Raw genomic sequence first — 25,548 nt, 5'->3', positions numbered from 1 at the left:
TCCAGCCTACGTGAGTATTTTTACCCAATCCACGTGTTCGAACCCCACATGATAGCACCTGAACATACTTCTGGAGTGAAAAAATATCGTTAACCGGGGGTCCACTGTATTTAGCAGGGTGTCCAAAGTGCCAGCAATTTCAACACTGTTGGGAAGTAGGGACCACTTTATGGACTTCTAGGTGATGGCCCACGATATAAACAGAGGACAGGAGTTCACGGCAGTCAAAGGTTAAGAGGGCAATGGTACTGGGAAAGAGCCTCTGCCTGCGAGCGGGCAAAACATATGTATCTACTTTGAGAACTGGAAGGTCCTGAAGGGCTAATTGCTCCAAAATAGCATCACTTTAAGACAGAAAAATCACTATGTACAATGGTACACAGTAAAACCACCGTACCACCTCAAGAATTAAGAGTAGCATGCTTGTGAACTGTGACTGGAATGTTATCAAAGGAATTAAGATGGGAAAGAGGATGAGCTCATTCTGGATTGTAATGATGCACACACCACTTCGAAGAGCGTGAAAGGATATATTTTGGCCAACATGGTGTAAAAGAGCTTTACCAATACCATAGTCAGAAAGATAATCAGTTGGAGATGTCAGTTGCAGAGAAAAGAATTTAGTCCACTGCGTACTTGTAAACATGGCGTGTAAAGGAAATGGGTGTTGCATAGGTCGTTTTTGGGCAGGCAGCCCGACCTGAGGTACGTGGGCGATCCGAAAACCACTGCACCATATTCAGGGAAGCTGGATGCATAGTTAAAGGGAGGCAAGAGGTACAGGCATTAACAGAAATGGGTGGAGCCCCAGCACCTGGAGCAGGTGACAAAGCGTCACCAACAGAAGGTACAGGGGTATGGGAAGTCTAGAGAATGGTCCACTAACGAAGCCGGGTCAGAACAGGATGCGGGAACAAAAAGGGGTCTGGGAGGAGGAGGGTTATCATGGAACAAAGACTCCATGATAGTGGTACTACTTATTATTTCAAAGAAACGAAAGGAAAAAAACAAATAAAACAAGAACAGCAGAGGAAGTCACCAGAAAGCATGAAAGGGCCATAAGTTCCCCCCTCATCCAAGAGGACCTCGAGTCCGCAAGTAATGCAGATGCAGCGTGGAACCCGTGTCATACCCTACCCTTCATGCCAGTAAACCAGCACTCCAAGATAGCAACCTCACATCTACTGAGCCACCTCAGCGGACAAAAGAGAGGGCAGTCGGAAATCCACCACAAAGCATACTTCCTTCAGCTGTCACCTCCCAGAACCGACAGGCAGCCTCTGGAGATACACCTGTCATCTGCAGGACCACTTCCCGGAAATCCAGAAAGGGAGCAGGGCACCTCCAGACAATCCAGAATCCACAGCAAACTACACCACACCCGAGGAGCCTCACGGAGCGGGATGAACTCCAGCACAACTCCCCCACCTAGAAACCATTATGCCAGAGGGGTAGATCCCATAAGTTACAAACAGGATGGGGAAAAGGGGAGAGTTGGGAGGGGGGAGGAAAGGGAAAAAAAGGGGGGGATGGGGAGGCTGGGATAGGGAAGGGAGAATTGGAGGTAAATGTATTCGGTCTGAGGAAGACCAAAAGGTCCAATTCCTCAGACCAATGGCCTCTTCACCACCAGGAGCCCCCCTTAAAGAGGCCGACAAGCTGAAGAATGAGACACTTGTCCAACATTTGGGAATCTTTATTGAGGAAACGTTTTGCCAGCTAGTATCTTCTTCAGTCTAATACAGAGAAGAACGGTGGAAGATGAGGAGGAGTTTCAGGTAATCAATCCCTTAGTATTATACTTTTTTGTTTGTTGTGGTGGTCAAGATTTGTGAATAAAACATCAAACGGTTGGTCTGTGGGGTTATCCTAGATTAAATATTAGCCATTCATCACTACTCTGTGCTGATAATCGTCTAGAGTTAAATGTAAACACAGAAACTAACGTAAGCAATGTGTAAAAGATTTGTAAATTTGTAGAGTGTCGAGGCGTGGAGGTCAGAGGTGCACCATACTAACACTACCTCACAACACACCTGCCGCCTCACCTCTCATACTAAGACACACACCATCACCAGCAGCAGCACACACTCACCACCCTCACCTACCTGCCGCCGGTGTCAGCGGGTGTACAGCGTCAATAATGTACAATTTAGCAGTAAGAGTGGTCGGCGTCAGAGTGCACCACCACCATCACCGCCGCCACAACACTCACTACCTCCACTAACTTATTATTACAATTATACACTAAAATTATTCATTACTAGCATTTACCCTCATTAATGATAATTTTATCTTATTATTTTTCACTTGTATGATATCGCTGGCATCATTTTAATATGTATATATTTTGTTGTGAAAATTGAATCTCAAAGAGATCTTTAATGTAATATAATCTTGATATAAGTGTATTAACAAACATTATGTTAACACAGTATAGTCATCTTAATACAAGACTAGCTTTATTTTCATTTAATATGTCATTTATCTGTCAGCACTGCTCTATTAATCAAGTTATTGTTACCTTAGTAATAAATTAGGAAGATAAAGCTATGATAACCCAATAAATTTAAATAATATATGGTAATAACAGAGCTGCTTTACTTTAGTCTTTATATTAAGTATCAAAATATTATTGATGTGTATGTTCAGGTGTATTACATTTATAACGATCCACATGCAGGTGAAGCTCATTAACTAACCAAGCCAATTTTAATAAATAAAAAACTCTCATTGAAACAGTATTAAATATTTAAAATTGTAATTCTCTAAGGAACGCTCACTAATCCTGTACAACGAAACCAACTATAGTCAAGGATCCCCCATGTAAATAAGTCAATTTATGACTTCTTTTTTTTTTTGTTATCCTAGGTAATTTACACTATGTATGATAACTGCACTTATCTGCACCTGTGCCTTAATAAACTTGCTCACTTAGTTATGACTAAAATAAATTTATTGAGCATGAAGGATCCTTCATATATTTATTGACACCCTGGGAGGGAGGGAGGAAGGAGGTGCCTCACTCACCTCACTTATCATCATCATTAATACAACACCTGTTTCTCCTCTTTTATCACTTACATAGTACAGTAATAACCTCTCAAGAGACCTTCCACACATCGTGTACTAGGAAAAGTATGTACATTTTTATTTAGGTTAAATTTAGACATTTTACCCCAATGGAAATAAGTCACTGTGTCTGACTTTTTTGGGTTATCCTAGGTTCTCTACACATATGCTGCTATGTATGATAATTCTATGTAACTGTATTTGTGTATACCTGAATAAACTTACTTACTTACAGCCAATATATTTTCAATAATTATATATGAAATGCTCAACATAACAAGGTGTTTTCTATATAGTAGTAAGTCACTGATGTCATCTAGGACTGTATACCTTGTATATGTACTTCTTGTAGTAAATATATTATTATTATTATTATTATTATTAATATTATTATTATTATTAAGTAAGTTTATTCAGGTGTACACAAATACAGTTAGATAGATTATCATACATAGCAACATATACGTAGAGAACCTAGGATAACCCAAAAAAAAGTTAGACAAAATGGCTTATTTCCATTGGGGTCCTTTATTACAATCAAAACTAAGTGCTAAGCCCACAAGGGTCAATAATTATAATAATTAATTTCTCTGAGCCATACAGGGAGTATAATAGATATAGAATACAATTTTTATTTCTTTGTGCTGTACAAAGTAATGTAATAATAATAATAATCTTTATTTCTACAAGTAATTAAGAAGGCACTGGACAGGCACCTGAAGTCAGTACCTGACCAGCCGGGCTGTGGTTCATACGTCAGTTTGCGTGTGGCCAGCAGTAACAGCCTGATTGATCAGACCCTGATCCACCACAAGGCCTGGTCCCAGACTGAACCGTGGGGGTGTTCACCCCCAAAACCCTCTCCAGGTATTGGTCTTTTAATACCATGTACCAGATATACTTATGATACATATTACATTGTTTAAAGGTATAATACTTCTCAAAACCTGGAAATAAGTCACAGTGACTATTTTGGGTTATCCTGGATTAATAAAAAAATTGAAACATTGGTCATTTCCCATCATCATCACTCACTCTATCACTGTCTTGCCAGAGGCATGCTGATACTACAGTTCAAAAACTGCAACATATCTCCCCTTCAGGACCACTGGAAAACATATATTTACAAAAATATTAAAATTGTTTTACAGTGTAATACTCATCAAAATGTGGAAATAAATTACTGTACATTGTTTGACTAATGTATATTATGTTATCCTAGGTTAAATGTAAGTAGTATGCTTTTTGACAGAATTCCACTGTTAGTATCATGAAACTGTAATAAATTTGTAATGAATAAGGCATCTTGGCAGTTCCACAACCTGTTTTCTAGTTAGGAAGCTGATGGTGGAACAACAGATCCTGATTTCATTATTTACTTATGCTATATAGGAATTATTAACCATGAAAAATCTAAGACCTATTTGGTCTTACATCTTTTTCAAAGGCATGAAGAGGTTGTAGGAGACCCAAACAGTTGTGCTGAGTTCAAAAATATTGGCAGGCAAATGTGAAGCCACAAAAAATTATGCATAATAGTACATTGAGGACATAATCATAATTTTCATAGTACAGTGGACCCCCAAGCTTCGTGACCCTCGCGCTTCGTAAATTTCGACTTTCAGCAACTTTTTTCGTCAAAGTATAGCTTTGTGTTTCGTGATTTGCCTCACAGTTCGTCAGTGGTATGGAACTTCTTCGAGCGGCTTCCCAGCAGCCGCGCATACACAAAGGCTCCCACACACCATTCAGAGAGTCAGTGTGGCATTCTTTCTGGGCAAGTGACCATCACCCCACATTCATACGATACATTTCATAATAATCCATTCTTTTTGTGCTTGCCACTGCTAAATAAGCCACCATGGGCCCATAGAAAGCTTCTAGTGCCAGCCCTTTGTAAAGAAGGTGAGAAACACGATAGAATTAAAGAAAAAGTTTGAAGAAAAGTACGAAAGTGGTGGTGGTAGAGGGTGGCAGTGGTTGTGGTGGTGGCAGAGGGTGGTGGTGATGGTGGCAGAGGATGGTAGTGATGGTGGTAGAGGGTATAGCTGCAAGAGCTCTCTGGACAGTTTTTTGTGCGACAGAGGTCCAATGACTCCTCCATCCTCTCCCCTCCTCCTGTCTTCCATACAATAACAAGAATCTTCAATAAAGGTTGTTATTGTTTTATACTTGATTTCTCATTCTTTTCTGTATGTAAATCTATATTTAATCTATAAAAAAATAATTTTTGTTAATACTTTTGGGTGTCTGGAACGGATTAATTGGATTTACATTATTTCTTGTGGGGAAAATGGCTGCGACATTCATGAATTCTGACTTTCGGCAGACTCTCTGGAACAGATTAATCACGAAACTCTGGGGTCCACTATACTGTACACTGGACACAGTTAACCCTTTCAGGGTCCGTCCCGTAGATCTACGGCTTTACGTTCAGGGTCCAAACCGTAGATCTACGCCATGAGCTCAGCTCACTCTGATAAACTGTGAGTGGTACATTTGGGCCTAGATATGAGAGAATACATCTATGTGGTATGTGTGCACCACATAAAACAGATCCTGCAGCACACTGTGTATAATGAGAGAAAAAAAATGAAATCATGATTTTTCGATTAAAACAGCAACTTTGCAGTGTTTTTTCGTATGTTTTTTATAGTTGTATTTGCGATTTCTTGGTCTCATTTGATAGAATGGAAGATATATTACAGAAATAGAGATGATTTTGATTGGTTTTAGCACTGGAAATGGCTTGAAACTGAGCTCAAAGTAGCAGAAATGTTAAATTTTTGCCAATATTCAAGAGTAAACAAACAACCTCACACGTCTAATACACGTCAGCTGGTGGGTCTAATATACATTCACAAATATGGTGATGATATTTATACAATTATTACAGTATTGCATAACAGTAAATCTTCTATTTTTTGGTGTGAATAAAAATTCATTATGTGAATAAAAAATCAAAATGGAATTTATTTGTAAAGCCTCAAAACATAACTAATGAACAGAGGAAATGTTAGTTTAGTGCCAGGAATGCCTACATTGTTCATTTTGGACCCTATTTTGAAATTGGAATATTTTGAACTTTGTGTTAAATTGGCCAAATTAACAATTTCCGATCACTTTATTTTGTAGTTGAAACAGTTGACTTGGCGATTTCTTGTGCTCAATCGATAGAATAGAAGTAATAATAGTGAAATAGCTAAGAATTTGGTTGATTGGAATAATGTAATTGGCCTAAAATGGGAGTCAAAGTCGGCAAAATCGCCGATTCGTAAATATCGCTGACACATCAAAATTCGCGAGAGCATAATTTCGTCAATTTTCCACCAAATTTCGTACTTTTTGTTTTATTACCTTCACAAAAAGATTCTCTACGATTTCATAAGAAAAAATAACAAATTTTTTTTTTGAAAATTCTTGGACACTGGTGCGTGACTCCAGATTTGGGCCTTGGACCCTGAAAGGGTTAATAGGTTAATAGTACATACTCTATAAAAAGTATACTGTACAGTACCTGATTATTATAGTGATAATAAATTATGAATATTTAATCAATGATAACTTGACAGAGCTAAATGGCATTGATTTATTTCAGGAGAAACCTACAGGCAGACACAAGTGCTTAGACCTGCTTTCGAGTGATAATATAGTTCTCACTCGAGTACCTGCAGTGTCTACAATGAAGACTAACTCAAATAATTCATTTAAAAACAAAAAGAAATGGCATTCAAATCAGCACAAGAATAAGCGGCTGAGGCCCCAGAACAGACAAAACAAGCTGCACATCAAGTTTGATCCAAATGACAGAAGGTTCCATGTTTGTTCTTTTTAATTGCTTATACAGATAATTTAAAAGAGAAGATATGTACAAAATAATATCAGTAATATAACCAATAACAACCACAATAATGCCATTGTAGACTTAGTTTCATTGGGATCTTTGTATTCACCAGTAGAGTATACACAATGTACAAAATAGACTACAGTACTAATGTAATTCAAACAAACCATAATTTATGTGTATGTAAATGTGATATTCATTGTGCTTTGACTAACTGACACCTTTTGGTCACCTGAATACTAAACATTTTTATATTTGTCTTCATACTATCATATTTCTTTAGTCAAATAATTCTCTACATGTTTTCTATATTCCCTAAGTGCTGTATTTTTATGAAGTATTGTTGTCTTTTTCAGAGAATATCTAACAGGATTTCAGAAAAGGAAGAAGGAAAGGCGTGAAAAGGCCCACAAACAGATTGAAAATGGAATTAAAAATGAAATGAAAAGGATAAGGAAAGATGTAAGTTACTTTTTCTAGTTTCATTAGTATATATGATGAAACTTTCAAACATTTTTACCTTTAGAAATACAGTGGACCCCCGGTTCGCGAAGCCATCGGTATCCGATAAATCCGGTATCCGAAGCATTATACAGTGGACCCCCGCATACCGTTGGCCTTGCATAACGTTAAATCCGCATACCGCTACATTTTATCGCCAAGATTTTGCCTCTCATACCACTAAAAATCCTGCTCAGCGCTGTTCGTCCGAGACGTGTCTAATGTGCGCCCTTAGCCAGCCTCACATGTTCCGCCGGTGGCATTGTTTACCAGCCAGCCTCCGCGGTAACATCCAAGCATACAATCGGAACATTTCGTATTATTACAGTGTTTTTGGTGATTTTATCTGCAAAATAAGTGACCATGGGCCCCAAGAAAGCTTCTAGTGCCAACTCTACAGCAATAAGGGTGAGAATTACTATAGAGATGAAGAAAAAGATCATTGATAAGTATGAAAGTGGAGTGCGTGTCTCCAAGCTGGCCAGGTTGTATAATAAACCCCAATCAACCATCGCTACTATTGGTGGTACAGCTGCTGCTGCTGCTGCTGTACCACCGTCAGCTGCTGCTGCTGCTGTAGTACCATCTGCTGCTGCTGTAGCATCGTCTGCTGCTGCTGTAGCACTGTCAGCTGCTGCTGCTGCTGTAGTACCGTCTGCTGCTGCTGTAGCATCGTCTGCTGCTGCTGTAGCATCGTCTGCTGCTGCTGTAGCATCGTCTGCTGCTGCTGTAGCATCGTCTGCTGCTGCTGTAGCACTGTCAGCTGCTGCTGCTGCTGTACCACCGTCAGCTGCTGCTGCTGCTGTAGCATCGTCTGCTGCTGCTGTAGCATCGTCTGCTGCTGCTGTAGCACTGTCAGCTGCTGCTGCTGCTGCTGCTGTAGCACTGTCAGCTGCTGCTGCTGCTGCTGTAGCACTGTCAGCTGCTGCTGCTGCTGTAGCACTGTCAGCTGCTGCTGTAGCACTGTCAGCTGCTGCTGCTGCTGCTGTAGCACCGTTGTTGGTGTGGCTTATTGAGAATACCAAGAAACAATTAACCCCAGAGGATTTGCCACCCAGGATAACCCAAAAAAATCAGTGTCATCGAAGACTGTCTAACTTATTTCCATTGGGGTCCTTAATCTTGTCTCCCAGGATGCAACCCATACCAGTCGACTAACACCCAGGTGAACAGGGAAAAATGCCTGGAACTAGTGCTCATATTGATGAATTTAAAGCCAGCAAAGGTTGGTTTGAGAGATTTAAGAATCATAGTGGCATACACAGTGTGATAAGGCCTGTTCTGGAAGAAAATGCCAAACAGGACCTACAGTACTCAGGAGGAAAAGGCACTCCCAGGACACAGTGTCTCATCAGTCATTGCTGCATCTTCAATAAAGGTAAGTGTCATTTATTCTTCATTTAGTAGAGTAGTACATGCACAATATATATTGTGCATGTACTACTCTACTATTGTGCATGTATCCTTCTCTTTGTGTGTAGGAAAATGTATATTTCATGTGGTAAAATTTTTTTTTTTCATACTTTTGGGTGTCTTGCATGGATTAATTTGATTTCCATTATTTCTTATGTGGAAAATTCATTCGCATAACGATAATTTCGCATAACAATGAGCTCTCTTGCACGGATTAATATCGCTATGCGGGGGTCCACTGTATTGCAAAAAATTTGCCTCGGTTCCCGTTACAAAACCTGGTATGCGATACGATTCATACGAGACGTGTCCAGTGTTTACAAGCCAGCCAGTGTGCGCGCATCTAAGGATACATTCGGTACATTCTATATTATCCATATTATCACTGTTTTTGGTGCTTGTTTCTGCAAAATAAGTCACCATGGGCCCCAAGAAAGCTTCTAGTGCCAACCCATCGAGACCAAGGGTGCTAATGACTATTGAAATTAAGGAAATGTGTGCAAAGTGGCTTGAAGTGCAAACCTTTTTTGATGAAAATCACCCTGATACAGCTACTGCAAGCCGTGTTGGCAACCTGTACACTGACAATGTTGTGAACCACTTTAGGAAAGTCATAAAGGAACGAGAGGTACAGGCCTCTATGGACAGATATGTTGTGCGGCAGAAGTCCAGTGACTCTCAAGCTGGTCCTAGTGGCATTAAAAGAAGGGAAGTAATCCCGGAAAAGGACTTGCTACCTCAAGTCCTAATGGAGGGGGATTCCCCTTCTAAACATTAAAAACTTCGACACTCTCCCCTCCTCCCATCCCATCAATCATCACCAGATCTTCATTAAAGGTAAGTGTCAATTATTCTATTGTGATTATTCTATTGTTATTATTGTTATTGTAATTATTATATTGCATTAAACTTAATATATCATGTGGTAAAAGTTTTTTTATCATACTTTTGGGTGTCTTGCACGGATTAATTTGATTTCCATTATTTCTTATGGGGAATATTGATTCGGTTTCCGGTAATTTTGGTTTACGATGAGCTCTCAGGAACGGATTAATATCGTGAACCAGGGGTCCACTGTACTCATAAGTGTCAAGCTTTATGTCGAAAAGCAGTCACATAAAATCTATTTTTTCCTCAGTTGTATAATTATTATACATAGTATAATAATTATCTAATTATATAATAGTATAATAATAATTATATACATGTCATAGTATAATAATTATATAATAGTACAATAATTATATAATAGTATAATAATTATCTAATTTGCATTAAACTGCTAACACATTTATTGTATAAGATATTATTAACCACTAAAAGTTATTACCTGTTTATAACTTTTAGTGGTTAATAATATCTTATACAATAAATGTGTTAGCAGTTTAATGCAAATTAGATGTGTTTTGAAAATATCCCCTTATTCCATAAGCCAAGCCCTCTATACCACAATGTGTACACAAAAAAATAGTACAGAGTACAGCATAAGTTTCTAATGAGAAGAAGCATCATAAGTACAGTATGATACTTCTTAAAGTTCCTATAGCTTATTTGCATCTTTATCTGTGTTCCAAGGAATATAGTTGAAAGGACTTCAAACTTTCCCAGTGGTTTAGATGAATGATTGAGTGTGTATGTGCAGTTAAAGTTTTCTTTACATTTTCCTTCCCTGCCTTGAAGGGGGTCATCAGTATACAGCAGTATTCTAGCTTGGAGAGAACACTTGACTCAGCATCTTTTGTCTTCAAAGTTCTAGTTATCCAGCATATCATTTATCTTGCAGTAGCAATGGCTATGTTGTTGTGGCCCTTGAATGTGAGATCATCCAACATCATTACTTATAAGTCACATACACAGGACTTTAGCTTTATTTTATGATTTCAGCGTGTCCTGTACTCATTAATCTTTATTTCCCCCATTCTTCTGTAGTGGAGTAATTGAAACTTGTCCTCATTAAAGATTTGATTTATATCCACCTGAAGATTCACTGCGTCTTTGATAGATGCACTCTCATAGTTTGTGGTGTCATCTGCAAAGGAAGTTACAGTGCTGTTACTATATCTTTGTCAATGTCAGATGTAAGAACGAGAAATAGAACTGGGGGCAGTTACTATGCCTTGTAAAACAGCTTTTCAGTTTGGCATCCTCCATCTACTATTCTCTGGGCCCTGTTTGCTAAATTAAATATCCATCTGCCCACTTTTCCAGTTATTCATTTTGTGTGCAATCACTCGATGGTTGCATTTGTCAAATGCTTTTGTAAAATCAGTTTACACCACATCAGCATTTAACCCTTTCAGGGTCGGTGTCGTACTAGTAGGGCTTGCATGCCAAGGTTGGTGCCGTACTAGCACGCATAAATTTTAGCACCTTCAGATCTAGCGAGAGAAAGTTCTTAGGCCTACATATGAAAGATTGGGTGTATGTGGTCAGCGTGCAAGGTATAAAAAAAAATCCTGCAGCACACAGTGCATAATGAGAAAAAAAAAAACTCCGACCGTGTTTTTGGTTTAAACCAGCAACTTTGCAGTGTATTTTCGTATGGTATTTATGGTTGTATTCTCATTTTCCTGGTCTCATTTTATAGAATGGAAGACGTATTACAGAAATGGAGATGATTTTGATTGGTTTTACAATGAAAAGTACCTTGAAATCTAGCTCAAAGTAGCAGAAATGTTTTGATTTTTGCCAATGTTCAAAAGTAAACAAATCATGTCATGCATCCAATACATGTCAACTGGTGAGTCTAATATCCTTTCACAAGTGTGCTGATATTATTTATACCATTTCTACACTAATGCATTAGTCTGCATAACAGTAAATCTTCTATTTTTTGTGAGAATAAAAATTCAAAGTGGAAAGCAAAAGAAATGTAAGAGGGGCCTGGGGATGTGACTAATGAACAGAGAAAATGTTATTTTAGTGCCAGGAATGTCTTGTTTATTCTGGACCCTTTTTGGAAATTGGCATCTTTTGACATTTGTGTGAAATTGGTGAAATTGTAAATTTCTGACCACTTTATTGGATAGTTGAAATCAGTAAATGGGTGGTTTCTTGTACGTACTCATTTGATAGAACAAATGGAGTTCTAGCAAAATAGTTATGATTTTTGTCGACTGGCACATTGGAATTGGCCGAAAATAGGGCTCAAAAGTGGGCGAAATCGCCAATGTGTAAACATCGTTGAGATCGCTAACTTCGCGAGAGCGTAATTCTGTAAGTTTTCTATCAAATTTCATACTTTTGGTGTCATTATGATCGGGAAAAGATTTTCTATCATTTCATAAGAAAAAATCTTTTTTTTTTTTTTTTTTTTTTTTTTGAAAAATTTTCAACCCTGAGAACAAGTTTAGGAGAGGGCCTCTCGACCCTCAAAGGGTTAACATGTCTTTCAGAGCATCCAGGACCACATTATTATGATCTAGCAGTTGTGAAAGGCAGGAGCAACCTGCCCTAATCCCATTTTGCCCTGGATTGTGCAACTGTTGTAATTCCATGTGATTGGCAGTATTGTTTCTTAGGACCCATTCAGAGATTTTTATAATGTCTGAAGTTAGAGTTGGTGGTCTATAGCTTTTGGCAATTGCCTTACACCCTCCTTGGTGATGTGGGGCAATATTAGCAGTGTTCAGTGAATGTGGGATGATACCTCTGTCCAGTCAAATTTTGGTCTACTGTATGATGTGAATCCCTTTTTTCTTCTGCAGTTTCCCTTCCATGTATTTAACAACTATTTTAGAGATGACCAGTGCCACATACAAGATTTTGCTACCCATTTAACGTTTTTAGTGTCGGTCCCATTGTATCATGGCTTTGAAGCCAATGTCGGTCCCATAGTATGTTGCCATGAGCTCAGCTCACTCAGATAAGCTGTGAGCAGTAAATTTTGGTCTAGAAAATGAAAATGTTTATTTCCTTGCAAAGCTTACAATGTGTGGTTTACATTTTTTTTTTTCAACAAACCGGCTGTATCCCACCAAGGCAGGGTGGCCCAAAAAGAAAAACGAAAGTTTTTCTTATTAAATTTAGTAATTTGTACAGAAGGGGTTACTAGACCCTTGATCCCGGCATTTTAGTTGCCTCTTACAACATGCATGGCTTACGGAGGAAGAATTCTGTTCCACTTTCCCATGGAGATAAGAGGAAATAAACAAGAACAAGAACAAGAACTAGAAAGAAAATAGCAGAAAACCCAGAGGGGTGTGTATATATATATGCTTGTATATGTATGTGTAGTGTGACCTAAGTGTAAGTAGAAGTAGCAAGATGTACCTGTAATCTTGCATATTTATGAGACAGACAAAAGACACCGGCAATCCAACCATCATGTAAAACAATTACAGGCTTTCATTTTACACTCACTTGGCAGGACGGTGTGGTTTACATATTATAAAATATTAATTACAAAGAAGACCACTAGCATGCCTAGGCATTTTGGGTAGATTAATCTTAATTCTTACTCTGTATTGACACAGGTTATGGAGCAGTACATTTTAATATACCTTATTGCATACTGATATAAAAGTTAGGTAATTGAAGTGATTAATTATATTTATAATGGTGAGGTAGTACAAAACATATAACAATATTACAATTAGTAAATTTAGTTTTGGATGTGTTCATGATACAAAAAAGAGAATAAATGGTTTTCACATAGCTGATGATGGGGTGTATTTGGGAGATAAGATGTTTTTTAACGGTAGTTTTGAAAATGGTGGTTGAGACTGCAGTTCAAGAGTTTTCAGGCAGGGAGTTCCCGATTTGAGGCTCTTTTATGTACATTGGCTTAGCCGGACACGAGGAATGTCATAGAAATTTTTTAGTCTGGTATTGTGTCTGTGGGCCCTGTTTCAACTATCAAGAAAGTGTTTTAGTTCAGGGTTAATATTAGAATTTATGGTTCTGTAAATGTAGGTTTTGTACAGTGAGTAAGTTTAGGTCTTTGAAGAATAGGGGGGGGGGTGTTGTCTAGTATTGGATTGCTTGATAATTCTTATTGCAGCTTTTTGTTGGGTTATTATTGGCTTTAGGTGGGTTGCTGCTGTTAATCCCCAGGCTTATATAGCATAAGTGAGGTAGGGATAGATGAATGAATAGTATAGTGTGAGTAGGGCTGATTGTGGTACATAGTAACGTATCTTGGAGAGGATCCCAACTGTTTTGGATACTTTTTTTTTTTGTTATGTATTGGATATGGGTGTTGAATTTCAGGTTGCTGTCAAGGTGCAGGCCCAGGGATTTGCCCTCATTATGTTTAGCAATAAGAGTGTTGTCAGTCATAATGTTCAGCTGGGCATCACCTGTTCTGCTCCCAAACATAATATAGTATGTGTTGTCAGTATTAAGTGTAAGTTTATTAGCAGGCATCCAGGTCAATATTTTTGCTAGCTCTTTGTTAACAATAGTGTTGAGTGAGGCAAGATTAGGGTGAGAAATGACATAAGTCGTGTCATCAGCAAAGAGAATAGGTATTGTGATACATTAGGAAGATCATTGATGTATAAGAGGGGACAAGGACACTTCTCTGTGGTACTCCAATATCCAGCAGTCTTGTTGATGAGGTTGTGTCCTTTTTAGAGACGTATTGATGCCTGTTAGTAAGATAGGATTTGAAATACGTACATGTAAGTGCGTGGACTCTTATAGTGTAATGATCAAGTTTGTGGAGTAGGATGCTGTGGTCTACTGTATCAAAAACTTTCTTTAGATCAATAAAGAGTCCTAATGGATAATCATTTTTTCAAGTGCTGTGTAAAGCAGGTCTAGCATTTTTACAATTCCATCATTTGTGCTTTTGCTTTTCCTGAAGCCAAATTAGCAGGGGTTGAGGATGCTTTGGACTGTTATAAAGGAATGTAATCTCTTGTGCATGAGTTTCTCAAAAATTTTGGATAGCAACGGTAAGTTTGGTATTGGCCTGTAGGTGTTTACATCTGTGGGGTCACCATCTTAGTGTGTTGATGTAACCCTTGCTATCTTGAGCAGTGTTGAGAAAGTGCTGGTTTCTAGTGATTTGTTAAAGAGTAATGAAATAGCAGGTGAAAGAACACAAGCTGCTCATTTGTACAATAATGGCGGGACTTGAGCCAGATTTTCTGATTTATTTTTAAGCGACTTAATAATCCTGGTGACTTCTGTGGGCTCGATTGGTGCAAGATAGGAGGAGGTTAGGAAATTCCCATCTAAGTAATCACTTGCTTGGGCATTGATACCTGGGATTTTACTGGCGAGATTTGATCTTCATTCTTTCAACAAACTGGTCGTATCCCATCGAAGCAGGGTGGCTCAAAAAGAAAAACAAAAGTTTTTTTTTTTTTTCAACAAGTCGGCCGTCTCCCACCGAGGCAGGGTGACTCAAAAAAGAAAGAAAATCCCCAAAAAGAAAATACTTTCATCATCATTCAACACTTTCACCACACTCACACATTATCACTGCTTTTGCAGAGGTGCTCAGAATACAACAGTTTAGAAGCATATACGTATAAAGATACACAACATATCCCTCCAAACTGCCAGTATCCCAAACCCCTCCTTTAAAGTACGTATCTCTTTTTAACCCTTTGACTGTTGCAACCCCCAATCCTGAGGTGTCTCCTGGTGTCGCAAAATTTAAAAAAAAAATTATTTTTTCTTATGAAATGATAGAGAATCTTTTCCCGATTGTAATGACACCAAAAAAACGAAATTTGATGGAAAACTGACGGAATTATGCTCTCCCGAAGTTAGCGACCTCTGCGCTGTTTACAAATCGGCGATTTCGCCCATTTTGAGCCCTATTTTCGGCTAATTCCATTGTTCCAGTCGCCCAAGCTCATAGCTATTTCTTTAGAACTCCATTTTATCTATCGATTGAGTACAAGAAACTGCCCATTTACCGATTTCAACTACCTAATAATGTGGTCAGAAATTTGCAATTTGGCCAATTTCACAAAAACTAAAAAATAAGACAATTTCAAAATAAGGTCCAGAATGAACAATGCAGACATTCCTGGCTCTAAAATAACATTTTCTTTGCTCATGAGTCATGTTTCCAGGCCCCTCTGATATTACTCTTGCTTTCTATTTTGAATTTTTATTCAAACAAAAAATAGAAGACTTACTATTATGCAGACTACTGCAATACTGTAATAACTGTATAAATAACATCAACCCATTCATGACTGCATATTAGAATGGCTAGTTGGACATTTATTGGACAATGGCATCATTTGTTTACTTTTGAACATTGGCAAAAATCAAACATTTCCCCTACTTTGAGCTCCATTTCTAGGTTCTTTTTATAGTAAAATCAATCAAAATCACTTCTATTTCTATAATATGTTTTCCCTTCTATCAAATGAGACCAAGAAAACGAGAATACAACCATAAATACTATACAAAAATAGACCACAAATTCGGCATTTTAATTAAAAAAAATGGTCGTTTTTTTTTTTTTCTCATTATGCACTGCTTGCTCCAGGATTTTTTTATATGGTGCACACTGACCACACAGACCCATTCTCTCACATGTGAGCCTACCAGCTTTCTCCTGCTTGATTTGAAGCCGCTAGAATTTATGAGTATATATACGTCAAAAATGGTACCTCGTGAGACGTATATATACGGCTGGGACAGTCAAAGGGTTAACTTTAGTAATGTATACAGGAGAAGGGGTTACTAGTCCCTTGCTCCCGGCATTTTAATCACCTCTTACAACATGCCTGGCTTACAGAAGAATTCTGTTCCACTACCCCATGGAGAAAAGATTTGATCCTATAGTTGAGAAAAAGTCATTTATCTTGTTAACTGTATCAATACACAGATAACCCCTACATAGAAGAGAGGAGCTTACGACGATGTTTTGGTCCAATTTGGACCAATACAAAGACATTTCGGTCCAAGTCAGACCAAAACGTTGTCATAAGCTCCTTTCTTCTATGTGCACGTTATTTTTTAATTGTTCCAGTCATGGTATTATGCCTTTTTTTTGTTATTAACTGTATCAATAGGCTGTAGTTGTTTCATTTGGTTTAGTTAGGACAATATCCCTAGTTTTTTTAGTTTGTGGGTGCCCAGAATCTGAGAGTGTGTCTTCCAGGTCTTTTTTTATATCTCTTGGTGAATCTGTTGTAGTAGTACAATTGCTTAGCTTTTCTTATTAGTTTGATGAGGACAGATGCATAGTGTTTAATAATGCATATCTTTGTTTAAGCACTGTCTATATTGCTTTTCATATTGATGTTTCTTATCATTGGATTTAAGTATGCTGTTAGTTAGCCATAGGCAACCTAGCTGTTTATTCGTAATCTGTTTTGTTTTTATGGGACAGTGTCATATAGTCTAAGTAATTTGTTAAGAAATACTATGTCTATCCAATCATCGATGAGAGAATGGGTCTATTCAGTAAATGCGCACCATATAAAAAAATCCTACAGCACGCAGTGTGTGAGAAAAAAACTGCGACCATGTTTTTGGCTTAAAACAGCAACTTTGCGGTGCATTTTCTTATGGTTTTTGTAGTTATATTCGCGGTTTCTTAGTCTCATTTGATTGAATGGAAGATATATTACAGAAATAGAGATGATTTTAATTAGTTTCAGGACTGAAAGTAGCTTGAAATTGAGCTCAAAGGAGCAGAAATGTTCAATTTTTGCCGATGTTCCAGAGTACACAAATGACGTCATTTGTCCAGTACGCATCCAACTGGCTAGTCTGATACACATTTAGGAATGCACTGACATTATTTATACAGTTATTACAATAATGCAGTAGTCTGCATAAAAGTAAATTTTCTATTTTTTGTGTGAATAAAAATTCAAAATGAAAAGCAAGTATAATATAAGAGTGGCTTGGAGACATGTTTAAAGAGTAGAAGAAATGTTTATTTAGTGCCAGGAATGTCCACATTGTTATTCCAGACCCTATTTTCAAATTGGCAGTTGAATTTTATGTGAAATTGACCAAATTACCAATTTCTGATCACTTTACTGGGTAGTTGAAATAGTTAAATAGGCTGTTCTTATACTCATTCGATAGAATAGAAGCAATACTAGCGAAGTAGCCACAAGTTTCATCGACTGTAACAGTGGAATTGGCCAAAAATAGAGCATAAAGTGGACAAAATTGCCAATGAGTAAATGTTGCCGAGACTGCTAACTTTGCGAGAACATAATTCCGTAAATTTTCCTTCAAATTTCATACTTTTGGTTTCAATACCTTTGGAAAAAAATTATCTATTATTTCATGATTTTTTTTTTCCTTTTCTTCCTTTTTTTTAATTGATCCTGGGAGTAAGTTTGCGACCCGGGATCACGACACTGAAAGGATTAAGTTATCCTCTCTGAAAATCTTTTGGTCACTGAGGACTCCTAAACACCTCTCCTTATCTGGTAGTGTTTAATATTTTATAAGAAAGTCTGCATTCTTCATTTGACAAGTAATTTTTCTGTCATAAACAGTTAACAGTACCTATCTACTGTAAATTTCACTGTTTACCTGTATATAACTTTTAACATTTCCTTAATTGACAGTGCCTTCATCTGTATTCTGAATGGAAGATACACCCTTTTGTAAAATTCATATTAAAGTTTTGTTTTAATTAATTATTATTATAATCAAAACCAAGCACTAAACTCACTAGGGTCATATGGCTTGTTTTAATTAAACTGAAATGTATTGAAAATATTGTTTTGAGCAAAATTAGATTCTGAAGGACAATACAGGATACATTGAAAAGATAGCCCTAATGTCAGTAATAAGTGTTGCATTTACCTATTTTTCAGAGAGTTAATCTGGTGAAGAAGTTGATATACCAAAATCAAGAAGTGCCAGAGAGTGAGAATGATGAGGAAGACAGAATAGAAAATAGCAGTGTTACTGTTAATAGCTGTGGATCTGCAACTGTTGAAATATCTGGAATTGACTTAGTCTCCGATTTCCACATTGGGACTAATCAGGCAAGTGTTTGTAAATATCTGCAAAAGATAGTGCCTTGACTTGCATTTAATAAGATTTCTCTCATGTACATATTTATATAAAGTACATGCAGATAACCGAGATTTTTAGATGCTGCTTAGAGCAGACTTGGCGCGTACACTGGCACTGGTTGGTTTTCATTTTTTCTTTTCTTTTTTTTTTAACCTATTATTTATCATGGAATAGTAACTCAAAGAAGAAGACACATTTATTATCACTCATTTCTTTAGCTGCTTATCCAGAAGGCACAGACATGACCCAGTGATGCTAGACTTTTAAAGAGCAGGCTCTCTGCTTCCTCTCAAAAGCCGAAGTATTTTAAGCCACTTTCCCTGAATCTCTTCATAGATATTACTTTATATGCACAACACAAGTGCATATATACACCTCAGTCAAATGCTCAGGTGCATACATACTGAATGCTCATGTCCCTATCTCTCAGACCCTCTCCACATTGTTTTTTTGGTCATTCCTTATACATTCCCTAAACCAGAGGTGTCTAATATGATAGCAAATTTGTGGCAGCCAGATCATGTGTGTCCAGTAAATCTATTGAACATATTTGTGAAGGGACTTCATTCTTGTCTTTGTTTTTCAGTCCTTATTAGTGCATGCCACTAAGGTGCATACATTGCACTTTGCCTGTTGCCATGACTGGCAGGAGGCTGTAATGTCGTTAATATTAGTGTTTAATGTAAACTAACATAATACAGCCTCTCCTCACTTAACGATGGAGTTCTGTTCCTAAGACCACGTCAGTAAACTAATTCATTGCTAAGTGAGGAGCATACTATAATGTTAGTGGGTTTGTGTCGACCATCTCTGATATTTTTTTAATGTCACCTTTGCACCATTTATAACATTTCGGATATATTTTTAAACATTTATACAGTAGTTTACTGTAAATATATTGTATTAAACAGAATAGAGGAAATCAGCTCTTAATATATATTATTTAGGTATCCATAATGGTCAGAGAGCCCGTCGTCGGCAAACGAGTATATCGCTAAGTGAGGAGAGGCTGTATCTGGTTACAATAAACAGAGGTGCACTGGTAAGCAATCATATGGGTCATCAACAATTTTGAAACATAACCTGTAAATATGTTAGTCTAGAATGACTAGAAGAGTATGAAAATTGCATGCCACCCTCAGTCTAGAAACATTAGACATTCACTTAGCAGAATCATGCTTTTTTATTATTTTCTTTTTTCATTAAAGTTCTTCTCTAATGTCTTGTTTTCATTAAAGTAAATTTTCATAAACTGGAAACTACTCATTTCAAATATAAAGGTTTCAGCAGTAACCACCCACTATAAAAATGTTTTAATACCATATGGGTACAGTGTTAACTTGTCTAATAGTTTGGCCTTCGTTTTTGTTTGGAATATCATTGACTGAAGCTAAGGAACCTGGCATTGGATTCTGGAATTTAACCCCCACATTACTATTTTATACAATGTTTTCAATATATTTGCTCTTGAGTGATCTTTTCTGTGAATATTTTCCATATTCAGCATGAGGAAGCACTGTCCTAAATGTGTATACCTTTAACTTTAGATATCTTTTAAGTTAAGAGCAGTGTATATGTTGTTACTACACAAAAGCAAAAGGCTGTCTTCATGTTATACATGATGGTGTGGCAGTCTTTCCATGATTTTACATTATTGTATATGAAATCCCTTGCAATTAAAAAGTAATACTCTATTTTTGTCTTGACCACAGATGAAGCTTGGTAATGCAAACCCAAAAACAACACCCACCAAAAGTGTAGCTGAAAAATATTCAGAAGATGAGGAAGAAGAGAAGATAGATAAAGAAAAATTAGACGAGCTTGGCATTCATAATAAAAAGGATTTGTATCGCTCTTTAAAAAAGAGCTCCTTCCAGATAATGAAGAAAAGCCATTTGATGAAACTAAAACAAGCTAGAGATGCAAAAAAACAGAAAAAAGCTCAGATTAAGGCAAATAATCGCAAACAAAAATTGAAAAAAAAGAAAATGAGACACAGGCGACCACCATTAACAGAACAAGTGGCTTAGTCTTAGCAGGTCACATGTATTCTTCATAACATGTTTCTAAAATAAATTTCAAAATTATACCCTTATATTTTCAATTCAGTTTCTGACAAAATTGTTGAATAAATTAATTATAAAATATTTACTTCAACTTCATCTCCCCCCCCCCTCTCTCTCTCTCTCTCTCTCTCTCTCTCTCTCTCTCTCTCTCTCTCTCTCTCTCTCTCTCTCTCTCTCTCTCTCTCTCTCTCTCTCTCTCTCTCTCTCTCTCTCTCTCTCTCTCTCTCTCTCTCTCTCTCTCTCTCTCTCTCTCTCTCTCTCTCTCTCTCTCTCTCTCTCTCTCTCTCTCTCTCTCTCTCTCTCTCTCTCTCTCTCTCTCTCTCTTTTTCTTTTTTTTTTTTACACAGGGTTTGACAGGTTAAGGATCCCTAGCTTTATTGACAGCTATTTACAGGTTAAGGATTCCTAACTTTATTGGCAAGCTAAGAGCTGTTACCTACATCAGCTCATTTGAAAGCATTTTTATTGTTGAGACATACAAGTAGGGAACAGGATGAAGTTGGAGCCATCTGTGGGCCAGCATTTTCATTTGATCAACTGACTTTATCTCGTTGACATCATTATGCTGTACGAATGTGTTCCATACTCGAGTCATCCTGGGTATGTATGATCTCAGATGGAGTGATGTTCTGGAGAAGGGTACAGCCAGAGTGAAGTTGCTGCTTTCTGCCCGTCTTGTGGCATAAAAGCTTGTTTCACGCTGTCCTCGAAGTGGATCCAAGTGTGGTATTTTGACAATATTGGCCTTGTACATAACAGTAAGGCCACCCACATCCCTCCTATGTTGAAGGCTCTGCTGAAATGACAGATCTATCCAGGATGGGTTCAGGCGAGAGATGAGACGTCTTGCTCTGTTCTCTACTCTGTCAAGCAGTCGCAGATGAGAGGGGGGGGGAGGCAAACCAAGAAAGTGGAGCATACTCAAGGTGCGAGCGTACTTGTGCCTCGTACAGGATCTTGCAACCCCTACTGTCAAGCAGATGGGAGATACGGCGAAGTGCTGTAAGCTTCCTGGCTGCCTTGTTTGCAAGATTTACAACATGGTTCTTCATGGTTAGTTTGGAGTCAAATTTCACCCCAAGGATATCAACTTCTTCTCCAGGTGCCAACATCCTCCCATTCATCCTTACTACTGCACCAGCATTACCATCATGGTGCCTAGAGACGATCATCATTTGCGTTTTCTCAGGTGCAAATGTTACTTGCCATCTATTTCCCCAAGCTGATATAGCTCTCAGCTGGTGATTGATGTAGCTTAGAGCAGCTGGCATTTCTTCTCTTGGATAAGTGAATGTCAGTGTACAGTCGTCTGCATATGCATGTGATTCTGGGATGAGATGAAGAAGGTCGTTGAAGTAGACATTCCATAACAATGGACCCAGCACGCTTCCTTGTGGAACGCTTGCCCCAATAGGATGCCTTGCTGATTCCGTTCCATTGAGGACTACACTTAGAGATCTACCATGAAGGTAATCACTGAGGAGACATAGCGTAGAGCCTGCAATTCCCAGTGCTTGAAGTTTTGCTAAGAGGCCCTGGTGCCACACCCGGTCGAAAGCGCCAGCAATGTCCAGTGCTACCACACAGCTGACTTTGGATTCATCCAGTGACTGGTGCCACTTAGTGGAGAGGTTTAACAACAGATCAGCAGCAGAGTAACCTTTCCTGAAGCCATATTGACGATCACAAAGTAGTGAGTGGTAGTCAAAAAACTGTCATTTGTCTTGAGATTATTGTCTCAAGGATCTTACCAGTGATTGACAGGAGTGACACTGGTCTGTAGTTGCTGATTTCTGCTCTGCTCTTCTTTTTGTGAACAGGGACTACATTTGCCTCTTTCCATGGAGAGGGCCATTTGCACTGTACTAGGCAGTGCTGAAAGATGCGAGTTAGAGGTGCTGCTAGCTGGTCTGCACATCTTCTCAACAATCTTGGGCTCAACTTGTCTGGGCCCACAGCCTTTTCCTGGTCAAGCGATTTAAGAAGGAAATGCACCTCCTCCTGCCTTATTGTCACCACTGACAGTTTTGACACAGTTCTTGCAGCTAGCCAAGGAGGGTCCCTTGCTGGATCAGGAACTTGCATTTTGGTAGCAAAGTGTTCAGCAAAGAGGTCCGCCTTCTCTTGACTACTAGTAGAGGTGGTCCCATCCTGTCGATTTAGAGGTGGAATAAGTTCATCAGGCAGATAACCTTGTCTGTCCTTGACCAGGGACCACCAGGTTTTGGAGCCTACCCTACCTGATGCTAACTTTCTTTTAGTGTCCACCTCCCATTTAGCAATGGCCCACTTTTGAACATCACCCATATGCCTACAGGCTTGCATGTGCAAGTTCCTGTTATAGGTGGTAGGATGTCTCTTATACCTTCGCCATGCTTTGTACTTAGCAGTAGCAGCCTCTCTACAACGAAAGCCAAACCAAGGCTGATCTGTAGGCTTTGTCACATATTGCCGGTGAGGAATGTGTTCTTGTTGCAGATTAAGGATGTGTCCAGTGAAGGCTTTCACTTGGTTGTCAACATCCCCCTGGAGAAGAGCATTCCAGTCGGTGGTGGCGAGCTCAGAGCAAAGGGCTGGCCAATTACCTCTTTCCCATAGCCAGGTTGTGCGTGTGGACTCCTCACCTCGTTCTGTTGGGATCTTAAGTGTGGTAAAAACAGCCTTGTGGTCAGACGATCCAACGTAGCCGAGGGGTTGACAAGTGACTATGCCTTCTGCCAGATCACTCACTACTGGGTCAAGGGAGGAGCCAGAGATATGAGTAGGGAAATCAACAAAGTTTCTCATGTCAAACACTGCAAGAAGGTCATCAAAGTCCCTCTGTATAAGGTGCTGGTTGAGGTCACCAACAATTATAATATGTTGACAGTTGTGTTGTAGCAGAAGGGAGTCAATATTTTCCATTAGGAAGTTGATAGGGTGTGCATGTTGCCACTGAGGTCTGTACATTGCACATGCTAGTACAGAGGTACTAGTGTTTATACAGAGCTTGAAGAACATCATTTCAAGATGTGTAGGGGTGGCAACATCTATGTGCTGGGCATGAACACTTTTAGAGAAGCACACAGCAACACCACCTCCTTGCCCTTGCCTGTCTCTTCTCATCCATGAGGTGTAGCCAGCAATTCTTGCAAAATTTTCTGGAGTCCTGTCATCCAAAAATGTTTCAACAACAGCTATCATGTCTGGACGTCGAGTGTTCACAAAGCTATGTGTGAGCTCTCCAACATTAGTAATGAAACCTCTAATGTTGGCCGACAGGATGCTGATAGACTGGCTCCTCATGATGAAGTGGTCAGCTTGAGGTGGTGGGTGTGTAGGGAATGTAAGGTGCCTGCCCTTGAGAGAGGTAGGGTACTGAGGCAGCTGCAGGGATGTAGGTCTGTGGTCTTGTATAAGGCCCAATCCCACCTGCTGGGCTGGGATAGGAGTAGCTAAGTGGGTGATGTGTGAGAGTGTTTACCAATTCAGAGATCCTGCTGGTTTGTTCTGAGAACAGGTCTCTAAACAGGTGGCCCTGTCTGTCAAGTTCCTTTTTCTTCCGACACTGGTCCTCCTTATGTCCTTTCTTGTAGCAGTAGTTACACCTGGTATCTCGCAGGCAGTTGTTGGCAGAGTGCCCCTTCCGGTGACAGCGAGAGCACAGCCTAGGTGCCTGGGAGGGTGGACTAGGATTTGTTGCACCTCCTGTGTTTCGCAGATTTGTCCTCAGATTCTGCCGCTGGAACTGTGTTAGTGGAGGGTGAGACGGCTGTAGATGTCTTCCTCCACCACGTCCTCCTCCACGTCCTCTACCCCGCCCTCTACCAGTTCTGACAGATGTGTCCCTGCTGTTCGTACTTCGGCGCAGTAGGTGATCAGGTGCAGTGATAGTTCCCTGATCACTAACTGCACCGTTCTCTGGTGGAGAAACTCCTGGCTCAGAACTTGCTGTCGAAACACTGCTACCAGATTCTAGAATAGTATCGGCAGGTGTGCTGACAGGTGTAGGATCAGAGATGGTATGTGCACTGTCAAGTAGACTGGCAGTGGCTGAAGCAGAGATGTCAGGTGTAGGAGAATTAACAGATCCAAGGCTTCCCACGTTGCTGGGAAGAGGATTTGTTCCCTCTGTGGTGGTCAGAGGAATTGTGTTAGAATTCCCAAAGGTAGTGTTTTGAACTCTGTCAGTCTGTGGGACCTTAGCGATGACAGAATTCCACCAGTCGTTTAGTCCCCCATGAGTTAAGCTCAGTGTGGGAGCTTCCAGTCTTTGTCAATAGTGTCACCATCAGCTGAGCAGCTTATGTCACTTGATGCAGGCTTGCACTGACCTTCTACAATAGCTTGTACGGTGTCACCATCTAATGATTTGAGGAGCTCATGAAGTGCAGCTTCCCTGTGATGGATTATCTAATGATTTGCTGCAACTTTACTTTGCAACACAGCCCAAGATGGCAGTCTTGATCTTTGGACAGGAGTCCCTGAGGTAGGACTTCTGAACCTTCCTCCTGTAGCTCCAGGCTTGTATCCACATATACCACAGGATTATGGATATCCTTAAATTTTCTGAAATTTTCAACCTGGCTGCAACAAAATTCTCCTTCTGGAGTGCAATCTGTGTGGCAGTAGTTGGAACAAGTAGGCTCCTTACATCCAAGAAGATCTTTGTCCCTTGTGGTATACCCACAAACACTGCAGTAACTA

At 39.1% G+C, this 25,548-nt stretch overlaps 1 protein-coding gene across 2 annotated transcripts; it reads left to right on the top strand.

Annotated features, from left to right (window-relative positions):
- Nucleotides 1–2,990: 2,990 nt before the first annotated feature.
- On the top strand, nucleotides 2,991–20,885 carry vito (nucleolar protein viriato). Of its 2 annotated transcripts, XM_053794535.2 has the most exons (6): nucleotides 2,991–3,138; nucleotides 3,763–3,939; nucleotides 6,671–6,885; nucleotides 7,273–7,378; nucleotides 18,592–18,765; nucleotides 20,509–20,885. In XM_053794535.2, exons 3-6 carry the CDS (start codon nucleotides 6,755–6,757, stop codon nucleotides 20,824–20,826), a joined length of 729 nt encoding a protein of 242 aa, XP_053650510.2. In that variant the 5' UTR covers nucleotides 2,991–3,138; nucleotides 3,763–3,939; nucleotides 6,671–6,754; the 3' UTR covers nucleotides 20,827–20,885. The 2 variants fall into 2 exon arrangements, with proteins under 2 accessions (XP_053650510.2, XP_053650519.2); XM_053794544.2 differs by lacking the exon at nucleotides 3,763–3,939.
- Nucleotides 20,886–25,548: the final 4,663 nt, after the last annotated feature.

The sequence above is a fragment of the Cherax quadricarinatus genome, chromosome 20, assembly GCF_038502225.1.
Source record: "Cherax quadricarinatus isolate ZL_2023a chromosome 20, ASM3850222v1, whole genome shotgun sequence".
Lineage (NCBI taxonomy): Eukaryota > Metazoa > Arthropoda > Malacostraca > Decapoda > Parastacidae > Cherax > Cherax quadricarinatus.
Note: the sequence above shows the minus strand (reverse complement) of the source record. Positions and strands in the feature narration are given on the sequence as shown.